This window comes from Ischnura elegans, chromosome 3 (assembly GCF_921293095.1).
Source record: "Ischnura elegans chromosome 3, ioIscEleg1.1, whole genome shotgun sequence".
Lineage (NCBI taxonomy): Eukaryota > Metazoa > Arthropoda > Insecta > Odonata > Coenagrionidae > Ischnura > Ischnura elegans.
In genome coordinates this window covers 35,508,396-35,532,513 of record NC_060248.1, presented here as the reverse complement: position 1 = coordinate 35,532,513, position 24,118 = coordinate 35,508,396, and the positions used below count along the sequence as shown (strand labels likewise).

Below are 24,118 nucleotides of genomic sequence, written 5' to 3'. Positions count from 1 at the left end.
ATGACGTCACCATTAAATTTTTGTCATTGTTACCCATATTTGATAGAATGTAAATAATGAAATTTCATGGCCACATTAACGGATTAACATCTGAATGCCAAACAGAGGAATTCAGCCCATATTAATATTGTCCTTGTTGCACAGCCAATCAGCGTTGCCCAATGATGATGAGCTGTCTCTGCCTGTCATCTCCATTGTTATTATTAAACTATTTTACCAATTAAGGAAGGTTTGCATGAAGTATTGAAGTGGAATTCTGAGTCTCCCCTCCCTTCATGGACTTCTCTTCATAACAAGGCCTACTACATCTCATTCTATCTAACACTTGTTGCCGTTCAACTACATAATTAAAAAAGATTTTGAGTTCTCCATCATCAAACTGTTGCAATCAAAAGTATTTATTGTATGTGTATATAGATCTCCTGATGGTAACTTTAACACTTATATTGATAACTTGATAATTTTACTGGAGAAACTGTTCAATTATGGTATTTCTATTATCTTATGTGGTGATCTTAATGTAAATTTTCTCCAACAACAATGTGGGAAAGTTACACAAATCATGTTAGATTCATTCCATTTTACGGCCATAGTTAAGGAGCCTACTAGAATTACAAAAGCAAGTGTGACCCTTATTGATTAAGTAATTACTAATACAGGCACAGACAAATGCCATGCTACTACTTATTTATAATACTGGATTTTCAGACCATAAAGGTCTTTTAGTTAATGTCAAAGGAAATGAAAGCTCTAACCTCAGTTCACATTTTATGTATAAAAAGTATTTTTCTACTAATGAAATGCAGTTACTAGCTTATGACTTACAAAATGAAACTTGGGATGATGTGTTTGGAGCAAATTTATTTGATGAAAAAATGGATGCATTTCTGGACAAGTTCCTATTGTATTTTGATATTAACTTCCCGATGAAAAAACGCAAAATTTCAAATATATTGACAGGCAAACACACCTGGCTCACTTACAAAATTGTTAACATGAGTTGATATAAAAGGGAACTATTTAAACTAGCAAAATCTACGGATGAAAAAGAAATTAAAACTGAATTTTGTAACATAAATTTCTTAAGGAATGTGTTAGGAATACTAAATCAGCATGCAATGATAAATTTATTTCAAACTCTAAAAATGCATCAAAAGCAGCATGGCAAGTCATCAAGAGGGAAACACGTAATGCAAGAACTGTTAAAAACTTTGAACTAATTTTGGGTGGCAACGTCCAAATTAATCCTAATGAAATTGCAGAGACCTTCAATGATTATTTTGTTATTGCTCCTGATAAAGTAATTTCACCAATAGGGTGGTTTCCTATTATTTTTTTATTGCCTAAATCGAAAGATTATTACTCCTGGAGTATGTATTTTACACTTTCAGATTTATAATTGACGATACATATCTATTTTTTGCGATTAAATGAAAAGTGAAATTTTCAAGCACACGAAAACGCGACAGGTAAGTATAATGAATGCCAGGAAAACTCCCGCGTGACGTCGTTCTGGTTCCCGCTGCCACAAGTGAGGTTACCTTGGGGCGAGGCTCTGAGCGCTGATACGACGCAGGATGCTAGCAGGTAGCAGAGTACCATGCTAGCTGGTAGTGCATGGCTTAAATAAGGATTTTTAATACCTTATCAAACGAGGAAAACTTTCCGACCTTAACCAGTTTTAATAGGTGATTATTAAGACATGTTTCCCTGAGCTCTGTGCCTCATGCATGCATTGGTAACCTCAGACAATGTAAAACTCCTCTCTACTCGTAAAGGAACTAGGTCCCTGTGACGTCACGTGGAGTGGCATCGCATGGGCGCCAATCTGGCCTTTTTCAAATGAGGATAAAATTGGCCTTTGCCCTTCGTCTAAACCGGGATTTCTAAAACCAAATAATTTGTATGTTATGAATACACTAATGGTGGGTAACGAATCGCAATCAATGCCTTTCATTTTCTTTGATGAAGGACACTACCCTATTACCGAAAAGAATCATTCTCGCCGACCCAATGTCCCAGAAAGGGTTCTTCACTCCATTTTTTTATATCCTGTTATCAATGATGAAATTATTGATATATGTAGGTCATTCCTTTAAAAATAAGTTATCCTCAGTAGTTGATGAAATACCAGACAAGGTAATTGAATTTGCCATCCCTTTTATCAGCAAACCTCTAATATATCTTTGTAACTTGTCATTAACTAATGGTATTTTCCCAAATCGCCTCAGAGTAAGAAAAGCCATACCATTTCATAAAAAAAGGAAATGAAAAGAATGTAGAAAACTATAGGCCAATTATTTTATTATCAGAAAAATTCAAAAATATTTGAAAGGGTAATGTATAAACGTGTAATGAGGTATTTAGAAATGAATTCCGTACTCTCTGGGCATCAATATGGTTTTAGGAAAGGCAGTTCAACATGTAAAGCTCTTCATGAATTCATTACCAAAATATTAAATGCAATCGATCGTAAAAATCTGATATCTTTTTTTCTAATTTGATAATCCTTTCCCTTGGGCTGCAACCTTGTCGCCGTGGAAAGGCTTGCGCGCTCCTATGTCCCCTAGAGCTGCACTGGCGGGATTAATTCTAAATTATTCTCGGTAGGGCCACCCATGCCAGATAGGTCGAAGGGTAGGAGCCAGACGAAAGGTAGTCCACATGATGGTGTCACATGAAAAACACTGTTGGAATGGAAGTGGGAAACCCTACCAACTATCTCTTCCCTGAAAACATGGAGTACAACCAAATGAGCCTGGGAATCTCATCGCCCGGGACCCGTCCGCAAAGGGCGGGTGTCGGGCTCGGCAGCGAGGTCGGCAAGGTCCTCGGGGTCGCCAACATGCGAAATCCTTGCAGAGACTTATCATCATCATCATCAGCTGCAGCAGCAATGAAGAAGGAAGAAAAGAAGACCAAGAAGATGGAAAAGAAGAAGTCGGCTATAAATGTAGGGACGTGGAATGTGAGGACTATGATGAGGGCGGGGAAGTTAGAAAATATCAAAAGGGAAATGGATAAAGGGAGGATAGATATCTTAGGATTATGCGAGGTGAGGTGGAGGGATGGCGGGGACTATTGGAGTGATGAGTATAGGGTTATATATAGTGGAGGGGAAGAGAACCAGCGAGGGGTAGCTTTAGTATTAAACGGGAAGATGAGTAAGCGTGTGGTAGGCATAGACCAGGTAAACGATAGGATTCTGGTGGTAGAAATTGAGGTGCGGCCCACCAACCTTGTGGTGGTCCAAGTTTACATGCCCACTAGCAATCATAGGGAAGAAGAAGTAGATGAGGTGTATGAACAGCTCGAGGAAATAATTAGAGACACACCCGGTAAGAAAAATCTGGTAGTGATGGGGGACTGGAATGCCTCAGTGGGGGAAGGGAGGGATGGGCACGAAATAGGAGATTTTGGTCTAGGAATACGAAACAACAGGGGAGAGAAAGCAGCAGAATTTTGTAGGAGAAACAAATTATTCATCACAAACACGTGGTTCAATCATCATAAAGGGCGAAGGTACACATGGAAAAGTCCAGGGGATGTGGGGAGATATCAAATAGACCACATCATGGTAAGACAGAGGTTTAGGAATAGTGTGAAAAACTCGCGCAGCTTCCCTGCAGCGGATGCGGATTCGGACCACAATCTAGTACTCATGAAATGCACCGTAAGATTCAAAAGACTTATGAGAGTTAGGAAGGCAAAGAAATGGAACGTAGAAGCCCTGAAGGGGAGTATGAGGAGAGAATATCAGGAACTAGTGAACATTAGTACACGGGAGATTGAAAGTACTAAGACTGTTGAGGAAATATGGGATAATATTAAAACGGGAATAGTCAAAGAGGTGGAGAAGTCAATTGGTTACGTTGACAGTAGAAGGATAAAGAAGCCGTGGATAATGGAGAACATGATAAGGGAAATGGAGGAGAGGAGGAAGTGGAAGAACGTGGACACAGAACAGGGAAAAAGAATGTATGTATAGGGAACTGAATAATCGATTACGACGTGAAACTAAGAGGGCAAGGGAGGCTTGGTGGAAAAGACAGTGTGAGGAAATGGAAAAGTTCCAGAAGGATGGAGAAGTATACGTCAAAGTTGTACGCCAAAGTTAAGTCGCTATCGGGCGGCAAATGAGGAAAAGCCATGTCTAAAATTAAGGCTAAATATGGGAGGATGCTAACCGAGCGAGAAGAGGTACAGAGTAGATGGTAGGAATACGTGGAGGACCTGTATGACGGAATGAAGAGACCAGAAAGATTGACTCTAGAGGAAGAAAGTGCAGTGGAGGAGGATAACTTGGGCCGGAGATATTAGATTCGGAAATAGAGAGAGCACTTCGTGATATGAAGGCTAGGAAAGCAGAAGGCGTGGAAAATATCCCGTGTGAGCTTCTGAAGAATCTAGCTAAGGAACGTAAGAAAAGGTGTTTCGAACTAGTGCGCCGGATCTATGAGGAGGGATGTTGGCCGGAAGATTTCGTGAAGACGGTTTTAATTCCGCTTCCGAAAAAGAAGAAAGCTGTGGAATGCGGAGATTATAGGACTATCAGCTTAATATCCCATGCGGCGAAAGTGGTGCTGAGGATATTGAACAGACGAATGGAGGCGAGGGCAAACGAGTATTTGGGCGAAGATCAATTTGGTTTCAGAAAAGGGAAGTCAACTCGTGATGCAATAGCAATAATGAGGTCCCTCTTCGAGAGGAACCTAGAATATGACCAGGACGTATATACGTGTTTCGTGGATTTTGAGAAAGCGTTTGATAGGGTGAACTGGGTAAAGTTAATGGATATTCTCAAGAGAATAGGTGTAGATTGGAGGGATAGACGACTGATTCGTAATCTGTATATGGCCCAGACTGCGCAAGTGAGGGTAGCGGACGGAGAATCTGGGTGGGCAAGCATTGGCCGAGGTGTGAGGCAAGGCTGTCCTCTATCGCCGCTGCTCTTTAACGTGTACACTGAAGAGATGGTAATGGAAGCGTGGTATGAGTTAGAATCTGGAATAAAAGTGGGAAGAATGATGTTCAAATCAGTGAGATTCGCGGATGATCAGGTGCTGATTAGCCAGTCAGCGAGGGGGCTTCAGGCTCTAGTGGATGCGTTATACGAGCCTTGCGAGGAGTATGGGATGAGGATTAATCACAAGAAAACTAAGGTTATGCGGTTTTGTAAAGCATCACGAGCAAGGAATGTGAGACTCAAGATAAAGGTGGGTGGTGAAAAACTTGAGCAGGTTGAGCAATTCAACTATTTAGGCAGTACGTTAGAGGAAAACGGATACAGTAGTAAGGACATCAGGAAGAGAATTGCATTAGCAAAGGAGGCGTTCATGAACAGGAAGGAGCTTCTAAGAGGATCGTTATGTAAGAGTTTAAAGAAAAGGTTACTGAAGAGTTTGATCTGGAGTGAAGCTCTCTATGGTGCGGAAACGTGGACACTAAGGAAAGAAGACGAGGGAAGATTGGAGGCATTCGAGATGTGGGTATGGAGAAGAATGGAGAGGGTGAAATGGACGGAGAGGAAAAGGAACGACGAAGTGCTGGATATGGTTGGCGAGGAGAGGCAGCTTTTAGATGAGATACGGAGGAGACAGGAGGTATGGATGGAGTTAGTGCTTAGCAGTGAAGGGATGTTGAAAATGGTGTTAGAGGGTAGAATGTTAGGGAAACGAGGGAGGGGAAGGAAAAGAATAGGATTTTTAGATAGATTGAAAGAGAGTAGGCCTTACTGTGAGTTAAAGAAGGCAGTGCTGGAAGGAAAGGGAGGCTCCCAGATCACTTCTTGCGTACTCCATGGAAACCTACCTTAATCGGTAGAATACTATAATAATAATTTGATAATGTAACTTTGTAACCAAAATATGGTTGGTAACAATGAAACCTTGCTTGCGGTCTGTTTCACGCTTCAAGCCACTTCAAGCGCCTCAGGCCGGTCCGTTTCACGCTATGGATGGCTCTGAAGCACAGAAGCCCTGGAGCAAGCATAAATTATCCAGTTTGATAGCTCCAAACGCCCCAGCATTTACGTGAAGTGTTTGGAGCGAATGCGATATATCGTTTGCAATCATTCGAGAAATTGCGCCAATTTCCTATGATATTCACACGGTTACTATGCACTGGTGGGATAAATAAATAAAGCTGTGGAATAGAAGACATTATCCTTGTAGCTGAGAAAGGTTTTGGTTTATAATTGAAAGTAATGGAGAGAAAAATATCATTAAATGTGCATGCCCGATCGGTTAAAGGAAGCAGCCATGCCGTGAAGGGCCACCAAAATCTGCAGAAAGTAAGTGAATACAAATGATGAATTATTTCAAGCGATGTTAATGACTTTAGCGTTATAGTGATTGATGATGTTTTCTTTTAATACTAGTGCGTTTACTGTGATGATACTTTAGTTTATTGAATTAATTAGCCTAGAAGTCCCTAAGTATCATTATTTCCTGTGGTAATCTCTGCCCATTCATTTTTCGCAAGCAATGCTAAAGAAGAGGTGAGTGGATGTAATAATCAAGGAGTTCATTAGAAATATCAACCAGAAATAGGAAAATAACAAGCGGGAGCACGAAATAGAGAGGGAAGAAAGAAAAAAGGTGAAGGAGGAGAGGGAAAAAAATTAGATGAAGAGAAGCAGCAAATGCTCGAGGAGAAAATGGAAATGCAAAGAACAGCAATTGATTTGATGAAGAAACTAATAAAGAAAAGTCAGTGACATTTTTTAATTGGGTGTTCATAATATTTTTAATATAATTAATGTGAAATAAGTAAAAAGAGTTTGAATGCATTTTTTATGATAAGTTCTTGTAATTTGTTATTGTATTATAATTACAATGTATTTAATTTCTTAGATATATATAAATGTAATTAATCCCGAGGTAATTCAAAGTCATGATTTTCTGCCTTTTATTTACCCCTCTCATCCTAATTATGTTTTCATTAAATTTAATCGGTACTCTTTCCACGTCAATTGGAGCTACATCGGGCGCTTCGCCTCCTCTTTCTTCACAATTATTATGGAGCGCACAACAAGCCAAGATGAATTCCGTTATCTTTTCCATATCAACTAATGTCAATTTGTCTCTTACTTTTTTTATTATTAATTACTTTTCAAGCCTTCGAAAACTTAGTATTGAAGAGTTTCTGACGCAAAGTCATACCGCAGTGTAGTTCATCTTTTCGTTTCGCATCAAGACCAGTTATCTCTGAATGGTACCATCAAATGTTCATTTATTCCATAAGCAGAGTCTGCAATGATGTGGCTAACATTGGGAAAGAATTCCTTTTGATGGCTCAAAAAGTAAGAGGGCCATGAATTTATTAACACCCGCACGTCATGGACGGTAGCTGCATTGCCCACCACACAATAGGGTGGTTTCCTATTATTTTTTTATTGCCTAAATCGAAAGATTATTACTCCTGGAGTACGTATTTCGCGCTTTTAGATTTTTAAATGACAATATCTATTTTTCGCGATTAAATGAAAAGTGAAAAATTTCAAGCGCGCAAAAATGCGACGCGTAAGTAGGAAAGTCCATGCGATGCATTTCTGGTTCCCCCTCTCTCCTTGTGAAGTGACCTTGATCGAGGCTCTGAGCGCTGATAGGACGCAGGATGCTAGCGGATAGCAGAGTACCTTGCTGAATGGTAGCGCTTGGCTCAAAAAAGGTTTATTAATACCTTATCAAACGAAGAAAACTTTCCGACCTTAGCCAGTTTTAATAGGTGATTATTAAGACATGTTTCCCTGAGCTCTGTGCCTCATGAATGCATTGGTAACCTCAGACAATGTATAACTCCTATCCTCTCGTGTAGAAACTAGGTCCCTGTGACGTCACGCGGAGAGGAATTGCATGGGCGCCAATCTGGCCTTTTTCAAATGAGGATAAAATTTGACCCTTGCCATTCGTCTAAACCGGTATTTCAAAAACCAAATAATTTGTGTATTATGAATACACAAATGGTGGGTAACGAATCGCAATCAATGGCTATCGTTTTCTTTGATGAAGGAAACTACCCTATTGATTTATTATTGTCAATAATAAATCAATTGTATTTTAAATAACAAATCACTTAAATAATAAATAAAATCAATTATTTTAAATAAGATCAGGCTTATCAATGACAATATTTGAAATGACTTAAGAACGTTATTGCACTGTAACTCCCTACCACATTTTCCACGTAAGAGAGAATCCGTGGCTTCAATGCCTGATTTCCCCTTGCCTCCATCATTTTAATGGCATAAATTACTAATAAATCCACCCCATCGACGTCTCCTGATTCGTCCTCAATCTCACTTGTACTTGCGTCATCAATCGTATCCGATTCACCATCAAAAATATTTGTTAGCAATTGGAAAAAACATTCCATTTCCGTGCGATTGAAGATAAGATCGAGATGTCTGATTGATAACATGTTTATAAACAAACTCTTTCATTCAACAACTCACTAGTCCCTAGGTACTCAAGTCAAAATGCCCACCGTTCTGAAATGCCGGTCCGTTTCACCGTCTTGCTTGAAGCCCTTCAAAGCGAAGGAATGAAACGGACCGGCCTTTAGAGCGGTGACGCTTCAAATCGCTTGAAGCGTGAAACAGACCGCGACCCTTAAGTGGCAGTAACTTGTCACTATTTCTTCATCTCTAACAATGCAAGATTTTCATGCTACCATTACAAAAATGGATCATATAAATGACAACAACCTCTGCAATGAACATAATATAAACCCACAAAAATTGAAAATTTTGTAAAATTGTAAAATTAAAATACATTCAACGATTAACTGACTTCTGAAAACATAAGAGCATAAAATATTTGGCCATGGTGGTCACCATTTTTAAAGGATCAAATGTTTCTGGTAGTAATGAAGTAAAAGTGGCTGAAATGCATGTCCTTACATAGATTATGATTTTGAAGTAAAAGTACAGCAGAACATCTGAAAAGAGGTCATAAGCTGGAAAGAAACAATGCCAAATACGTGCATGCCTCACTCAAAAGGGTTTCAAAAGCATGACAAAGAATAAATGGTTTAATATTCTTAACAAAACCTTATTTATTCTTCCAAATAGGTGGAGGTATCATGGAATTCGTCATTATCTTAAAGATCATCTTACACCATCATGAAATCACACTCCAACACAATTCATGATCAATATTAACAATCTCTTTATGGCAGCTGAGGAGCTTCAATTCTTCTGAAAACAGCTAGAAATTTATCACCATGGTTCCTTGAAACTTTTTTTCCTTCTTCAGAACTTTCAAAAAGGTAAGACACAACAGGGTCCGACTCCTGGAGATTGAAAACAAGTACAAAATTTAGAAAGGATAAAGGACTCAGAACAATATCTGTACTCTGAACGCACCTCTTGACTAAACACAAGCAGTCAAGCTGGTGCATTTTTTCTTATACAGTAAACTCTATAATACAAAGTTTTGTCAATATGAAGAAAAACTGTCAGAACAAAGGCAAATAAAACTAGACAACATTTATCTAGGTGAAAAACATTCTTATGTCATGCCGGGATCACTTTATGAACCATCTGGAATGAATTTTCAAGAAGTCATCTTTGTCAATCGTTATTAGAATTTTAGGCACATGAAACTCTATTTTTAAAGAGAAAACACTGTCTTGATTCTATGTAGTGTGAAAAACCTGGACAGAAACAATTCCAATTTCCTTACACAAACAATCTCGCACTGACGCACAAACGCACCATTATTTTTTTTAATTTGATGGGAATTTGGATTTCCTGCCTTCACAAATTTTCCCTAGAGGCAACGAGCAGCTCAACATTGCTATTTTTATGACATGTAAATAGCTTGAAGAACTTACTTCTTTCACATTCTAAAAAATCATGGTATTGATTTGATTCCTCATTCATGAAATTGTCTGTGAATACTACTACATAGCTCTAATTAGGGCATGAAAAGAAAGAATTGTCTTATCTAAAACCCTAAAGCTGATCAGATTACATGAGAGACCTGAACTCATTATACTTATCGTAGATTTGATGAATAATGATGCAAATTTCTTAACTTGTATTTTCAGTAGTTAATCTCGTCATTTGACATTTTATCGGTAAATAGTATGAAAAACAAACTCAAATTTTGGTTAACTGCATTTAAAACTCCCATCCAAGGATCAAGTGACAAAAAAATCACAGACAAAAACAGAGGCATGGAAAAAAGTCTTACCAGGTCTGCTTCAGAGCACTGCTCAAAGAGAGGGTGATTACTGATGTGATGAACCATCCAATCATGGAGATCTTTAACATCAGTAACCGTGTATATAAGCCCCTGTGGATAGAAGTGAGCCATAAAAAAATGAGCTTGTTGGGATAACAAGACCCTAACCTAAGAATTCAGATAGCAAAATATTAGCATAGAGTAAGTATATTCTTATGTATACTTACTCTAAGATAAGTTACATACTTACTCTATGATATTAGTAACCACATTTTGCAGGACATAACACAAATCAACCCATAAAGAATATAAAGAGTTTTAGAACTATGTATTGTGAAAAAAGTATCCCAAAAAATTTTGTGCCATCACGTTCTGTCAAAGAGAAAACTATCTTCATTTCTGATGCAACAGGTTTCTTGGGCCTAATGTACAAACAGTGAAATTCAAGCACAGGGCATCATCTTTCTTTCAGGTCACACATATAATAGAGGGCATCAGTAGAACCGGTGGAAATCCTGAGAAGGCATCACACAAATAATTTGCAGGGAAATAATTACATAGATAATAGAAAACCAGGACTTGCCAATCCCGAGCATAATTTTCACTGGCCAGCTGAAAAGTTATGCATTGGATAAATCTTACCAAAAGGCTTAAAAGCATTCATTTCAATTCTCCAGGAAAAAATTATCAGGAATTTCCCTCAACAGATCTAGCAACTGCTTGTACTTTCAAGCAAGGTTAAATGATTTTCTCAGTGTCAACCTTGAAAAATAGAAACCATTAAAAATGCAACATATGTATTTCAATGGCATAAAATAAGCATTACCTTATGTGACCACCACAAATTGAGATTGGTGCAGGCAAGCCACTGAGATTCCATCACCAACTGGTGAGCTGAAAAATATCAGGATGATGCAGAGTACTTGAATTTACCTAGATGAGAAACTTCAATGATATGCCATCACAAAGGAAACTGATTTTCTCTCAGAACAATAGAGGCAGCACTAACATTTCAGGATACCTTTTCCCTCCATATTAATATGTATTTTGAAGTTATGCAGTAAAATAAAAATAAAACATGCTTATGCATTGCTGTGAATACATAGTACCATTAAGTAAATAGTATTATTGTAGTGGAATTTATAAATATGTGTAGGAGTTTTTGGGATTAATACCCATAAAAAAGTATACAATACAAAATGATATGAAAAATGATTCAACTGCTTTGATACGTCAATCTTTGGAATCTGAATCTAAATATTCATCAAATGTGACCATAAACTACCAGGGAAAAAATCAAGTTCACCATTAAAGGTTACCCTAAATTATCGATCTGTGTTTCCCAAATCATTCATGCAGCCATGTTTACTGCATTCATTTAATGACAATATATATACCATCTTCAGGTAGGTATATTAGTCATGTAGATGGAGTCATTTATTTGCACAAGACTAAATCATAGGCTCAAGTTTTATCAGACCTCATCGATATTTCTCCCACTTGCAAATACACACATATGCATAAAAAAATTAAGGTTATTTTATTTTTTCCATCACTAAGGAATCGTGTGCTGGCAAACTAAATTTACATAATTGTAGCTGCCATTAAAACAATCAATAAATCCTTAAGAAACACTGAAAAATGAATGTTGGTACAAAAATGCACCAAATCATATGAAATAAGAACTGCTCTATCATTATTAAAAATTGGTATTTTACTGGTGATGATGGGTTTACTTAGAGCATTTTGTATTCGTTTCTTGACAATATATGCCATCTTCAGTTGCATTAATCATATAAAAGGAGTCATTTATTTACAAAAGACTTAATCATAGTTAAATTTTTAATTACATCTCATAAAAATTTCACCCACTAGCAAATAAGTACAAAATTGAAGGTTATTTCATTTTTTCCATCACTATGGAATTGCAAGCTGGCAAATTAACCTTACATAAACATAGCTGCCTTTAAAACTATCTTAAAACAAGCATCCTTAAAACATTCAATGCGGATGATATTTTCGCTGTAACCTCAAGTGACGGATGGGTGATTTTCCTTCATAACGATGGTGTTGGAAGTAATACAACAGAATTTGTCACAGAAGTAGAACACACAATGAACGGCAAGAAAAATATAAATTTATGGAGTAAACATTTTTCTTAATCAAAGCAAATCTATGTTACCTCAGAGTTATTGCAAAATTGAAACATTTCAATAAAAATTCTTACAAATTTTTATGATATATTTGAAAGCAAGGCCTAAGACAGAGCCCTGGTTGACCTTCACATTCTGGGCAAATCGTAGTCACTGTCCTACTGATGCCTTCACTATGGCACTCCCTGCAACTTTTCTGCTTCTTCTGTTTCTCTCCGGCATGGCAGTGATAGGTAGCTATGGGCTTAGGAGGGGCCGGCTGCGACCCTATTTTTAGCAGGGATTCAATTAACTCTAACCTAAATTCATGCAGGCTTTTCTCAGCCCCACTAAATTCGTTATAATACAAAATAAAACTATTTACAACTATCATTTGAATTAGATTAATTGCCAGCTCCTTATACTCCCTAAGGGATTTGGGCTCACAAGGGTAATAAGACAAGAGTTGGTCACAATGATTAACTCCTCTTATGTTCATGTTGTATTTGGCAAATGCCGCAAGCTTTCACTTGGACCCTTGTGTGCTAGGCACATCCAAAAATTTGCATCCAAATTCACATCCCACTGTCTTTCCACTTGAAAACACAAATCGCATCATTGGTGTAGCAGAAAATTATCTCCCCTTTCTTCAATTTTGCACTGCTGACATCAATCGGGCTTGTTTTTCTACCTACCCGTAGAGTGCCAGACCAAAATTTTCGCTCTTCAAGTAGGTCTTGGGTCAGCTTCACGCTACTATGAAAATTGTCCATACGTAAACTGTGTCCCATTTCCTTGAAATCACGCATCGATTTATGGACAACATTTTCTGTGTGGCTCCGACCGCTGACTTCAATATCACTAGCTCGGCCATACACTATGAGCCTCAACACAAGGCCAAAGGGCTCACAAAGTATGCAAATTTTAGTGCCATACTTAGGCCTCTTAGCCTATAAATATCGGCTAAATATCAGCCAACCCCTCCAAAGCACCATTGACTTGTCAACTCACAATTCCCTACCCGAAGAAACAAGGGCTTTCATGGACTGCTGGAAACAGTCAAGCAGGGCTCTAATTTTATGCAGCCTATCCCTAGGTGAAGGTTCATTTTCTCGAGGGTTTGCAGAGAAATGAAGAGCCTGCATCATTCCTAAAAACCTATCACGGCACATATTCTCCCCGAATATCGGTACTCACACTAACTCTGACCTCCTCCAATCGTTAGAAATTGTCTTAACCCTAATTGTGCCCATGTGGAGAAGAAGGCCCAGCCAAGTTTCCAGTTCTCCTTGCCCAACGGCTTCCAACCCATTATACCCTTAGTGAAGGCCCTTGGTGAAGGATTTCGGAGGAAAATGCTTTCTGCATTTTTCTCCGTGAGGATTATTTCAAAGAAAATTTCATTTGCAAGTTGAAATAATCCCTGGGAGTGTCGCTGGTAGGGAGGGACTCCAACCTTGAGCCTTAACAATTATCCAGCAAAATGGTACAATTTGTGTAATGGAGTGTTGCATATGTGACTAATATGTTAGTTTTTATGAAAAGTAAAACTGCATCTGTACCTAACATTAGAACGTATTAATGACCTACAAAATGAAAACACCATAATGAACAGAGGACAAGTAATTGATGTGGAGCAAAGACTGAGAAAATATGCCATAAAATTAGGATAAAAACCCAAAATATGTAAAAAAAAAAAAGTAATTTGCATTACTGATTTTAAAAATTATTAATAAAGTATAAAACATTTTGGAATAAAATAGTGAGTTTTGAGATGGGAATACACGTTATTAACAAAAACTAAGTCTAATCATAATTTTTGTGGTTGCACATAAGATATGAATAAATTAAAAAATAAGATAAAAATACTAATTCAAGGGAATAAATAATGGTTAAATGTCGCAATGCTTAAAATGCTTCTGAATTTATATATTAATTTCCCCAATTTTTTTTACAAAGGTAAGGAAACAAATACAAGAGTAAAAAAATACAGACCAATACTGTACATTATGTAATGCAGTGTTGCATACGCGATTAATTTGATATTTTTTATGAAAAGGAAGAAAGTCTGCAACTAACCCCAAGACGTATGAATAACTCAGAAAATGAAATAAAATCAAAATGAATAAAGGATTGGTAATTGACCTAAGGAAACGAATGAGAAAATATGCCGTAAAAGTAGGAAAAAGACCCAAAAAAATCACTCCGGATGAACCTAATTTGCAATAATAAAAAAAGTTCCTAGAGAAAGAAATTCAAATATAACATAATTAACTGAAGCACCACACTAAGGTCATTTTTTTATAATGTAGTGAGTATGAAACGGGGGTAAATATTTTTAATAAAAAAGTTAGCCTAATCATAATTTTTGTGATAGCACATAAAATATGAATAAATTAAAAAGGAAGGTAAAAGAAACAAATTTTTTTAAATAATCCATTTGTAAGACATGATGGGATATTTACGATAAGAATAATGAAAAAATAGTGAAGGAAATGAAAAGAAAAATCTCAACCTGCCAAATTGTTCCAAAAATAGTACTAAAGTAAACAAAAAAACACTAAAAATGAAGGAACGCGTAGAACAAGAAACGGACACTTCCGCAATGGTGTAAGGTCACTTCCGAACTGCGGGAGGGTGTAAAAGAGACACTAGGCGTGCTCGGAGCACCCTAGTGACCAGCAGAAAAACGAACTCCCGAAGACATACATTTATGTCTTCCGTCTGAATGGAAAAGCCTTCATGGCATATATATATGTCATCCGCACTGAAAGTGTTAATAAACACTAAAAAATGAATATTCCCACAAAAATGCACAAAATAATACGAAATAAAAACTGCTCCATTATTAATGAATATGGATATTTTACCTACTTGTCATGGTGGGTTTACATGAGAGTATTTTGCAAATCACTTCAGCTCACCCACACACCCTACTCCCTTATTCACCTTCTCTCTTCTATTCGTAATACGGCCTATTCCCTTTCAATCCATCAATTAATCACATTCTCTTCCTCCCCCTTCCCCGGTAAACTTCTCTCCAACAGTTTTCCAGCAGGCATTTAATGCTTAATACTCGCTCCATCCAAACTCATGTCTCCTCAGTATTACATCAAGAAGTTTCCCATCCTCACCCAAAATATTTAACACTTCCTCTTTTCCTCTCTGGCTATCTCACCTTCATCCTCCTTCACCCTCACATCTCAAATATTTCCCATCTTTTCTTGTCCTCTTTATAATCCACTTCTTTGCAAGGTAAAATGTTACACTTGATTTTGCAGTCTTTAATAGCCTTTTGTTAACACTTGCACATGACCAGGAACTCACAAGCTCTTTTGTATTCATAAATACTACATTTGCTTAAACAATTTTCTTTCTGATGTCCTCAAAGCTGTGCCCAATTTGTTGCGCAAATACATAGTTAAGTTACTCCAATAATAATTGTGCCAACATATCTACTTTTACCATTTTCCCTCACACATTTACCAGTCCCCAAGTCTTTTCACAATAGACTAATCAGCACAAACCCCAATTGGTTTAACATTTTAAATATCAGCCAGCTGATCTACAGACGTAAGGGATACATGCCATGGGCCAATTTATTGGCCAAGAGGTAAACGTTAAATATTCTTCACAAGTCAAAAGACAACAAAAGAGGTGAAATTTTTTATCAATGACTTCATAAACATGAATAGGTGTAACTGAAAAACTACCTTCAACACGATAATTTTTTATAAAATTCTGAGTAAAATCGTACAAATTAGTCAAAAAATGCTTTGGCATTCTTTTAAATACCATAAATATCCATTTACTTTAACTTATCAAATGTTTTTTTTCCAAATCCACACAGCAAGTATACACATCCTAATTATGTATATTTTAAGCTCCTTTTACCTAAGTCCCTCATTACTGCTATCACATCTCAGGTTGACTATCCTTTTGTGAATCAGGCTGATGATCGACCTTCATGCTCATTTGCCTTAGCCTCTCCCATCTTATAATAGGTTATAACCAAGTCACTTTTACTGCAAGAGCCACATACTAGAAATTGATAAGGCACTAAGTAATAGATAATCACCCAAGCCACTTTTACTGCAGGAGATATGAACTAGCAAAAAATGAAAGAGCACTAAAACATTCATAGCAAAATAACATAATTTAAGACATAAACCAGCTATGTACCAGGCAAAGGTGCTTCATTCAAAACGTAAAAATTACCGAATCCAGGAATGAAAATTTTAAATGCTACTGTCAAGAATATCAATCTTCTAATAAAAGAATTTGTAAGTGGTGGCTGTCATATTTCTCCCTTTCTTTCCTTTCTCACCCAAAGTCAGCATTTTTTATCTTTCCTTTTTTCCACATTCCCCACAACCCAATCCTGTCAGCCACAGGAAGTGCTAGCATGAATGTGTAAGGTAAGACATGCTGTGAATATGATCTTGCCATGCACCCGTACCAATAACTGAAGCGCTGACAAGAGGGAGATGCCGGCACATTGGTCAGTCAGCGTGGGTATGCTAATGAAGTAAGAATAAAGCATGATTGTTTCGACATGTGAATTCTTCCTTATTCTGCATGAATTTCCCTATACTCCTTCGGCGGATGACAAAGACGATAGAGCCACGGCGACTAACAAAATGCAATAGTAAATACTTCAAAGGCTCAAAAAAATTCCACTAAGGAAGTTTTGGATTGCCTGGCCTACAATGAATTCAAGGGATCCTGGTGCACTTGCAAGTGGCCCATAAAGATTTATCACTGACTAGCTGTGTGTTAATAATATCCAAAAAGATTTGAAGTACTCACTCCAATCGCCAAACAATATGCATACTCTGCCAGCAACTGTGTATTTATGATTCTCCACTTATGTTTTGCTTTCTTGAAGTGAGGATCTGGATAGAGAAAAAACATCTTCTTAAGCTGAAAGAAGAATGAGCGACATAAACATTCATATGATAAACATAGTTTCTTTCAACACATTATACTCCAGGTCATATCTTAAACCCATTTAGTTTATATTTAATGAAACTTCTCTGAGGTTACCGACTGAAGTCAAGAATACTCCATTACCACTGTCTCTACAAATCACAAATTAGCTATCATTTAATCACCATTTAACATTCTATAGCAATGCATTAGTTGAAATAAAATAAATTCCCAAAGGCAATACGCTTCAATAGGCAAGGAAGCAATTGAGAGAAGGAAGGGATTGTTAGGAAGGAAAACAAAAACATGAATCGATGAACAAAATGTAACTAAATAAAACAGCAACAAAAAATAAGAAGAACACTAACACCTACTCATACACTCATTAACCAGGATATTTGCTCTTAGGAACAAATGTCTCATGCACTAAAAAAAATCAGATTTATGAGTGATTTATATTCCTTAGGCAGAGGCAACCCTCGTACCAATAAAACCTAACCTAATAAAATTAATATTACAAATGCAACTACACCCACACTCACTCAAGTAGCAGTTTAGCCACCAAGTTCAATTATGTCTGAAAGTCTCAAATACGTGCATGCCCATGCATTGTGTAGATTGTTTTCATGTACATTGTGTTCTCCTGTGGCAATGACAAGTCACTCATGCTGAGAAGAGGAAAAGGATTGTTCCAAGAATGGCCTCCTGACCCGACGTGTTTTGCTGGCGATGCAGGCCTTAACTAAGGATTATGACTGAGAATTTAAGCTTCGTCATGTCCATTAAAGGGTTGAAGTATATCAATAATGAGCACTAACATAGCTTACAATACTTTTAAATTTACTTCGAGTCTTAAATCATCAAAATAGTAGAGATTTAATTGGAAAAGAGATATAGAGAATAAGAGACGACGCTTCTTACCCATTATTTAAATTACTAGGTATTTTACCACTCAGATATTTATATGTTTATAGAGTTTTACGCATGTTTTTTATCAGAGGAGGAAATGTCAATGGCTACGCAAATATTCCCTATCATGGCTTGAGGTCACGGAATAGAGTATCTATTCCACAACCTAATAATGAAGCTTTCAGAAGATTTTATTTATATTGTGCAAGTAAGATGTTTAACCTCCTACCATTTCGTATCACATCAATAAAGTCCCTCACGTTGTTTTTACATGAATTAAAAATATGGTTATTCTCTATAGACAATATTGAAGTGTACTTCTAAATACTATCTTTGCACATTATTTTTTACATTGTATTGTATGTTATTCGTATGATTTCTGTACAGTGTATGAAATATTTCTATGTATCATGGTAATTGATGTATTTGTTTTCATTTATTTTATGTTTCAATTTTTCATAGTTTTTCTCAAAGGAACAGACGCTTAAGAAAAGCGCACTTTGACTCATTACTTACGGTATATTGTTTTGTTTTTGGCCGCACCAGCCAGCTGTATGTTTAATTTAGGAGATGGCAACCCCAACACTGGTTCTTACCACAGGGGTGCCTATATTCCACCTTTGTAAAAACTCATGCTTGAGTAACCTATTAAAATTTCATGTACCATAATGTGGAATAAATATATATTATATATTATTAAAAAGGTGTCCTTAAAGTGAAGAGAGCAACACTTACAATCCAGATCATCCATAGGGTTTGAAACAAGTAACTTTGTCATTATTTCATTTCTTATTTTAAAGGGGCTACTGTAAAAAGGCCAAACAACAATAATAATAATAATATGCAATAAATAAGATTTTAACAAATACAAAAGAAACGTTTGTGACCCAAAAAAAAGTGTAACAACACAAAAAAGTGTGCACAAAGGAATTAATTTGGTTAATTTTTCATCAAAATAAGACTGAAAGAGTGACCTAAAGTGCACATTACAATGAAGGCAGATCCTTGACGAAGAAATACCACATAATTGAGAGGAACTTTGAGTTCTACAGATTTTAAAGACATTAATGTCATATTTCTTTCGTTCCATTCTCTGCTTCAGAAAATGAATGCGGCATCAATTGTATCACAATCATGAAATAAATTCATAAAACATGAAGAAGTCATTCTTATGAGTAAAATATAAGTCTTGCAAAGAACCAAAAAAAAAAGAAGAGCTGTTGAAAGAAGAGGTCCATACTTTTCACAGTCAAGTAGAAAATAGAAAAGGGTAACATTGAGCATTTGACAAATCAAATGTTTTACAGATCCAATCTTCTTACTAGAGAATCAGCTCTGACAAAAAATTGAAGTTCGTAAAGACAACCAGGTGACACAATATTTAAAAAAATAAATTTCATCAAGCTCTAGAGAACATGTTTTTTTTTAATGTTTCAAAGCCTGGAAACTTGGTTCATATAGTGAAACTAAGACCAAGGATTGATTAATGAGACCCAATTTACAATGTAAAAGTAAATGGATACTTTTTAAGTAAAATATATATAAAACATATCTTGAGAACTTATATAAATAACAACTCTACTCAATTATCAAATATATAAAATTCTTGTGTCACAGTTTTTTTGCCAAACTCCTCCAAAACTCCTTGACAGATTCCTATGAAATTTTGTGGGTACATATACCCAGTGGGTCTGAGGATAGGATGTAAACTATTTTTCATTATTCCACAGGGCCCATGATGCCCTAGAATGGATCCTAAATCATTTCCACAAGAAATACACGCAATGTTCGTTATTAACACTCACAGATCTTTTCTCTTTTGCATATTTTAATTGGTGATAATGGTCACATACAGTTGAAACAGACACCATTGGAAATAAAAATATTTATTCTTGCATTCTAATTTCTTTTTCCACATGATTTAACGTGAATTTTGAAAAACAAATCATAAAAATGCTGAAATTTTAGCATTTTTGGCTTACTGTCCCCTTGACATCACTAATGTCTATGTTGATTGGTATCTCTTTCTAAGTTTATTTACAAGTCACTATTTAAGTTTAGTTCCTTTGTTAAAGTTGTTAAAAAATTCAATAAGCTTTCTCTCACTCACTAAAGTTTAGGGCCTAACAACTGTTAGATATCGGCGATGGAAAAGTAAATGTATGGGTATAGTTATATAGTCCTTTAATCATTCTGGTATAATTATGTACTTGAAATAATAATGAACCACATGAAAATACTGAATACATAACATTGCCGACCGATTACTGCACAACCATTTATTTGCAAATACTCCAATTGACAAGTACGCACACTATACTTGAGTCATGAGTGGCTGGCAGAATAAGCACTTTAGAAGCAAAATATGTAGCTGCCAATGATTTGAATTCCAAGATACAACAGTTGCTTCCAGGGGAGTTGGTGTCATACAAATCTATCGATACATTTTGCCCTACCAAACGTAGCTGAGAATTATCCAGCAGGGTTTTTGAACTTATTGGGTTTTCCAGGCATGCCACCGCACCATTTACAGCTGAACGTTGGGTCTCCAGTTATTTTGCTTCGTAATATGAACCCACCACGGCCACGCAATAGCACGTGATTAGTAATTTAAAAAATTGATGAAAAACGTTGCATCAAAGCCAGCATTTGAAATGGCAAGTTCCAAGAAGAAGATGTATTACTATGAATCCCAATTATTCTGACAGATGTGCCAATAGAATTCAAACAGGTTCAATTTCAAATTAGATTGGCATTCGCAATGACAATCAATAAGTTTCACGGCCGAATGATGTCTGTTTGTGGCTTAGATATGGGCTTTTCACATGAACAATAAAACGTGGCATGTTCTCGTGCGGGTAAACCATCCAGTTTGTTCCCGTTGGCTAAAGATGGACTCACTATAAATATCTGACACTCCATTGCACTTGGAGACTGATAATGTTTCTTTTTTTGTCATAATTTGTGATAGAGATGTTATTTGAAACGTATTGATTAAGATAAGTGATGGAACGGACTTTCCTTTTTTATTAAAAGTCATTATTAACATTTTATTACCTAGTTTTTGTCTTGGTTACGAATGAATAAATTAGAAATTTTGAGGCAAAAAATTGATATAAATACGTTATTTGACTATTATTTGTTTTGTTAACCAGTGCCGGAACAGCGTTCCAGAGAGTTTCGGCACCATGACACCACTGATTAAGATTAAAGAAACACCATGAATTCAAAAAATGAATGCTTGATGTTTTGTTATTTTTATAGGTAGTCATCATTCACACAGCGCCAATCCTCTTTCAGTCTTATACCACATCCCCCCCCACACTTACAATTAGTTAGTTATGTTTTTATTTGACTACCAAAATATTCACTAGAAATAATTTATTAGGCAAAATAACGTTCGCCAGGTCAGCTATAATAAACATAAATAACTCTCACCTGTCCTTTGTAAAAGAAATTGGGCAAATATTTCATTGCATTTGATCTAATGCATGCTACGTTGTCATAAGATCCTGGGTTATTGGAACGCATAGCATTAATTCGGGATATGACATAGTCAGAAACCTGGAACAAAATGTCAAGTCGTACTTACAAGCCTGTACCGGACAATTTCCTTAAAAAATAACAAGTACCAAAACAGTAGCAAACCATACCTTGACACGAATCTCCATACCAAGCATTAGTGTCTCTGGGTACTTATCCGATAAAGTCACTGAAAAAACAACAATGCAATGAGAATTCTACAAATAAGATATAAGATAAAACTGAAACCGTGAAGCATAAATATTAATCGTACCCAATAAACCTCCGTAACCACACCCTATATCTGCAAATTCTACCATCTTAGTTTTACCCTGTACTGCATAAGGATCCTCAGGTGGATAGTGCTTGGGATAGAGCTTAGACCAATCCATTAAACGGGGGGATGGCGGACTGCAATGGTGTGAAAAACAAGGTGAGTCGTACATACATAAACTTCGCAGTAAAAGAACAATTATTAAGAAAAACTTACTAGTCGAAGCAGTGGTCTGCAATAGGGTTAGAGTGTGCACGTTGTCTAAAATACTTTTTCTGTGGATGGCCGGTCATGGTTGGTAAGATGGATTATGGAGGACGAAATGAAGCAATCCGAGGTCGATGATGACAGAAACTGTGAGCAAAACACATGCAATGAGAGAAGTACGACAGTAGAATCAAAGGCCTTCAATATTGCAAGTATGCCAACTTAGGGTAACTAATGCTAACAGTGAACACTTACCTACTTATTTCTTAAGACAAAATGCAGGTCTGAAAGATAATTGAGATGGCAATGAGGAAAGATCAAGCATCTGATGAGCATACATGGAACCAGAATAATTTTCCTTTACATCCCGAGTTTGGAGGTGACGGCTCCGATTACAACTACTTCAAGTAAATAAAGTATCTTTAACTCTGTCGCACCAGTTATGCACACCAATGGGCATCGAATTTCATTCATAATTGAAAAATAGAAGGAATACCTTTCAAACTTAGTTCCACGGAAAAATTTTTTCCTGTCAGATAATCATCACGCAAATTACAGTGTTCACGGGCGGTGTCAGGAAATTTTTCTTGAGCAGAATTTCTTCATCAACATGTTCTTAAACGCCCCTCACGTTGATCCACGCATGCACCACCTTTCGGTAACATTCGCAACCGATATTTATTTTGTGCAAACAATCGGCGCAAGACATCCGTCACCCATTAGGGACGGTAGGCACCCGTAGGTCTACAACTGTTGAAAGTGGAAGATATCGTAAGGTGCTTGCATTGAACACCGTTTGTTGAAGACCTTATTTATAAACAAAGTAAGTAATTAAGTTAAAGTTGGTATATTTCTTGGTGATTGAAAATCGTATGATGAATTTGTAAAACGAAAGTGCGTTCGGGAAATTTCATCCTGGTAAACTTTTATTTCAACACATTATGCATACCGTTTTTCACTACCATCGTTGATTATTTACCCAGGAACAATGGGTGGCGGACATCACGGACATGGTCACAAACCCTACGTGGTTCCAGATTACAAGGAATTCAAAGTCGAAGAAGTACCAGAGCTTGCAGAAGTCCAAGATGCCTTGAAGAGAAGGGGTTTAAAAGATCCCTGGCTAAGGTATTCATTTAAACAATTGGACTACCTTTTTTAGTGTTCAGTGGCATGACCCTCCCTTTTACCGAATCAAAGGTTTTTCTATTTTGTCGCAATTTGAAATCTGGGCATTTAAAATGTCCTTCTAATGGACCTAAATCAATTTTTTCACCTGGTATACGAGGAAACTTAGCTTGTACATAGCAAGCCCTCCTCAAGCCTTACATTTATTTTTATTTGTCGACCTAAAATTATTCTCTATTCTATCTATATTAGGAATGAAGTGTGGAGGTACAGTGTGAAGGAGTTCGGCACACCCCGCTCAAGAGGGAATGCTTTCTTTTTTAGAGGTTTTAAATGGGGATTAGGTGCCTTCGTCGCAACCGTCGCAATTGAGAAGGCCCTGGAAAAGTTTTCCCCCGCTCATGATGGACACGGTCATGGTCACCATTAAACATTAATAGTTGTTCATGAAGTCTTCAAATAATAATTGGTATTGTTGGTAGATTATAGGTTGTTAATAAAATTTTAAATTAATTCGATGTAATTTTTTGACCAGTGATTTCTCCACGTTGATTTTTAATTATTGACCTGTACAGAAGAATGAAGTAGAACAGGCAACATATTACTAAATGATATTAACTCTCCCATCCATATCTCAACATCCCAAAGAATGCTACCTCAATCTTTTATGCCAATTGTGTTGATCAGGTGTTATTAAATAAATTATAGGTTGTGCATTCATGGTAACCTGTGAATTTACATTTTCAATCGATGGTGATACTATAATTTTCTTGCAACTTTGAACTAATATTTCCTCAACTACTTTAATGTTGTGATTTTCATACTGT

The 24,118-nt window shown here is 36.6% G+C and overlaps 2 protein-coding genes across 4 annotated transcripts; one reads left to right on the top strand and one right to left on the bottom strand.

Moving 5' to 3' along the window:
* Positions 1–9,039: 9,039 nt before the first annotated feature.
* LOC124155658 (tRNA (guanine-N(7)-)-methyltransferase) lies at positions 9,040–22,809 on the bottom strand. Of its 3 annotated transcripts, none has more exons than XM_046529665.1 (9): positions 22,660–22,807; positions 22,419–22,447; positions 22,173–22,310; positions 21,957–22,093; positions 21,814–21,872; positions 21,599–21,724; positions 17,132–17,245; positions 10,200–10,301; positions 9,040–9,294 (listed from the first exon to the last, which is right to left on the bottom strand). In XM_046529665.1, the coding sequence occupies exons 3-9, from the start codon at positions 22,247–22,249 to the stop codon at positions 9,172–9,174; spliced, it is 738 nt and encodes a 245-aa protein (XP_046385621.1). In that variant the 5' UTR covers positions 22,250–22,310; positions 22,419–22,447; positions 22,660–22,807; the 3' UTR covers positions 9,040–9,171. The 3 variants fall into 3 exon arrangements, with proteins under 3 accessions (XP_046385621.1, XP_046385622.1, XP_046385623.1); XM_046529666.1 differs by having other exon boundaries at positions 22,419–22,561; positions 22,660–22,794; XM_046529667.1 differs by lacking the exon at positions 21,599–21,724 and having other exon boundaries at positions 22,660–22,809.
* Positions 22,810–22,862: 53 nt separating this feature from the next.
* Positions 22,863–23,804, top strand: LOC124155660 (NADH dehydrogenase [ubiquinone] 1 beta subcomplex subunit 3). Its single transcript, XM_046529668.1, has 3 exons — positions 22,863–22,986; positions 23,147–23,291; positions 23,544–23,804. Exons 2-3 carry the CDS (start codon positions 23,152–23,154, stop codon positions 23,719–23,721), a joined length of 318 nt encoding a protein of 105 aa, XP_046385624.1. The 5' UTR covers positions 22,863–22,986; positions 23,147–23,151; the 3' UTR covers positions 23,722–23,804.
* The last annotated feature ends 314 nt before the right edge of the window (positions 23,805–24,118 follow it).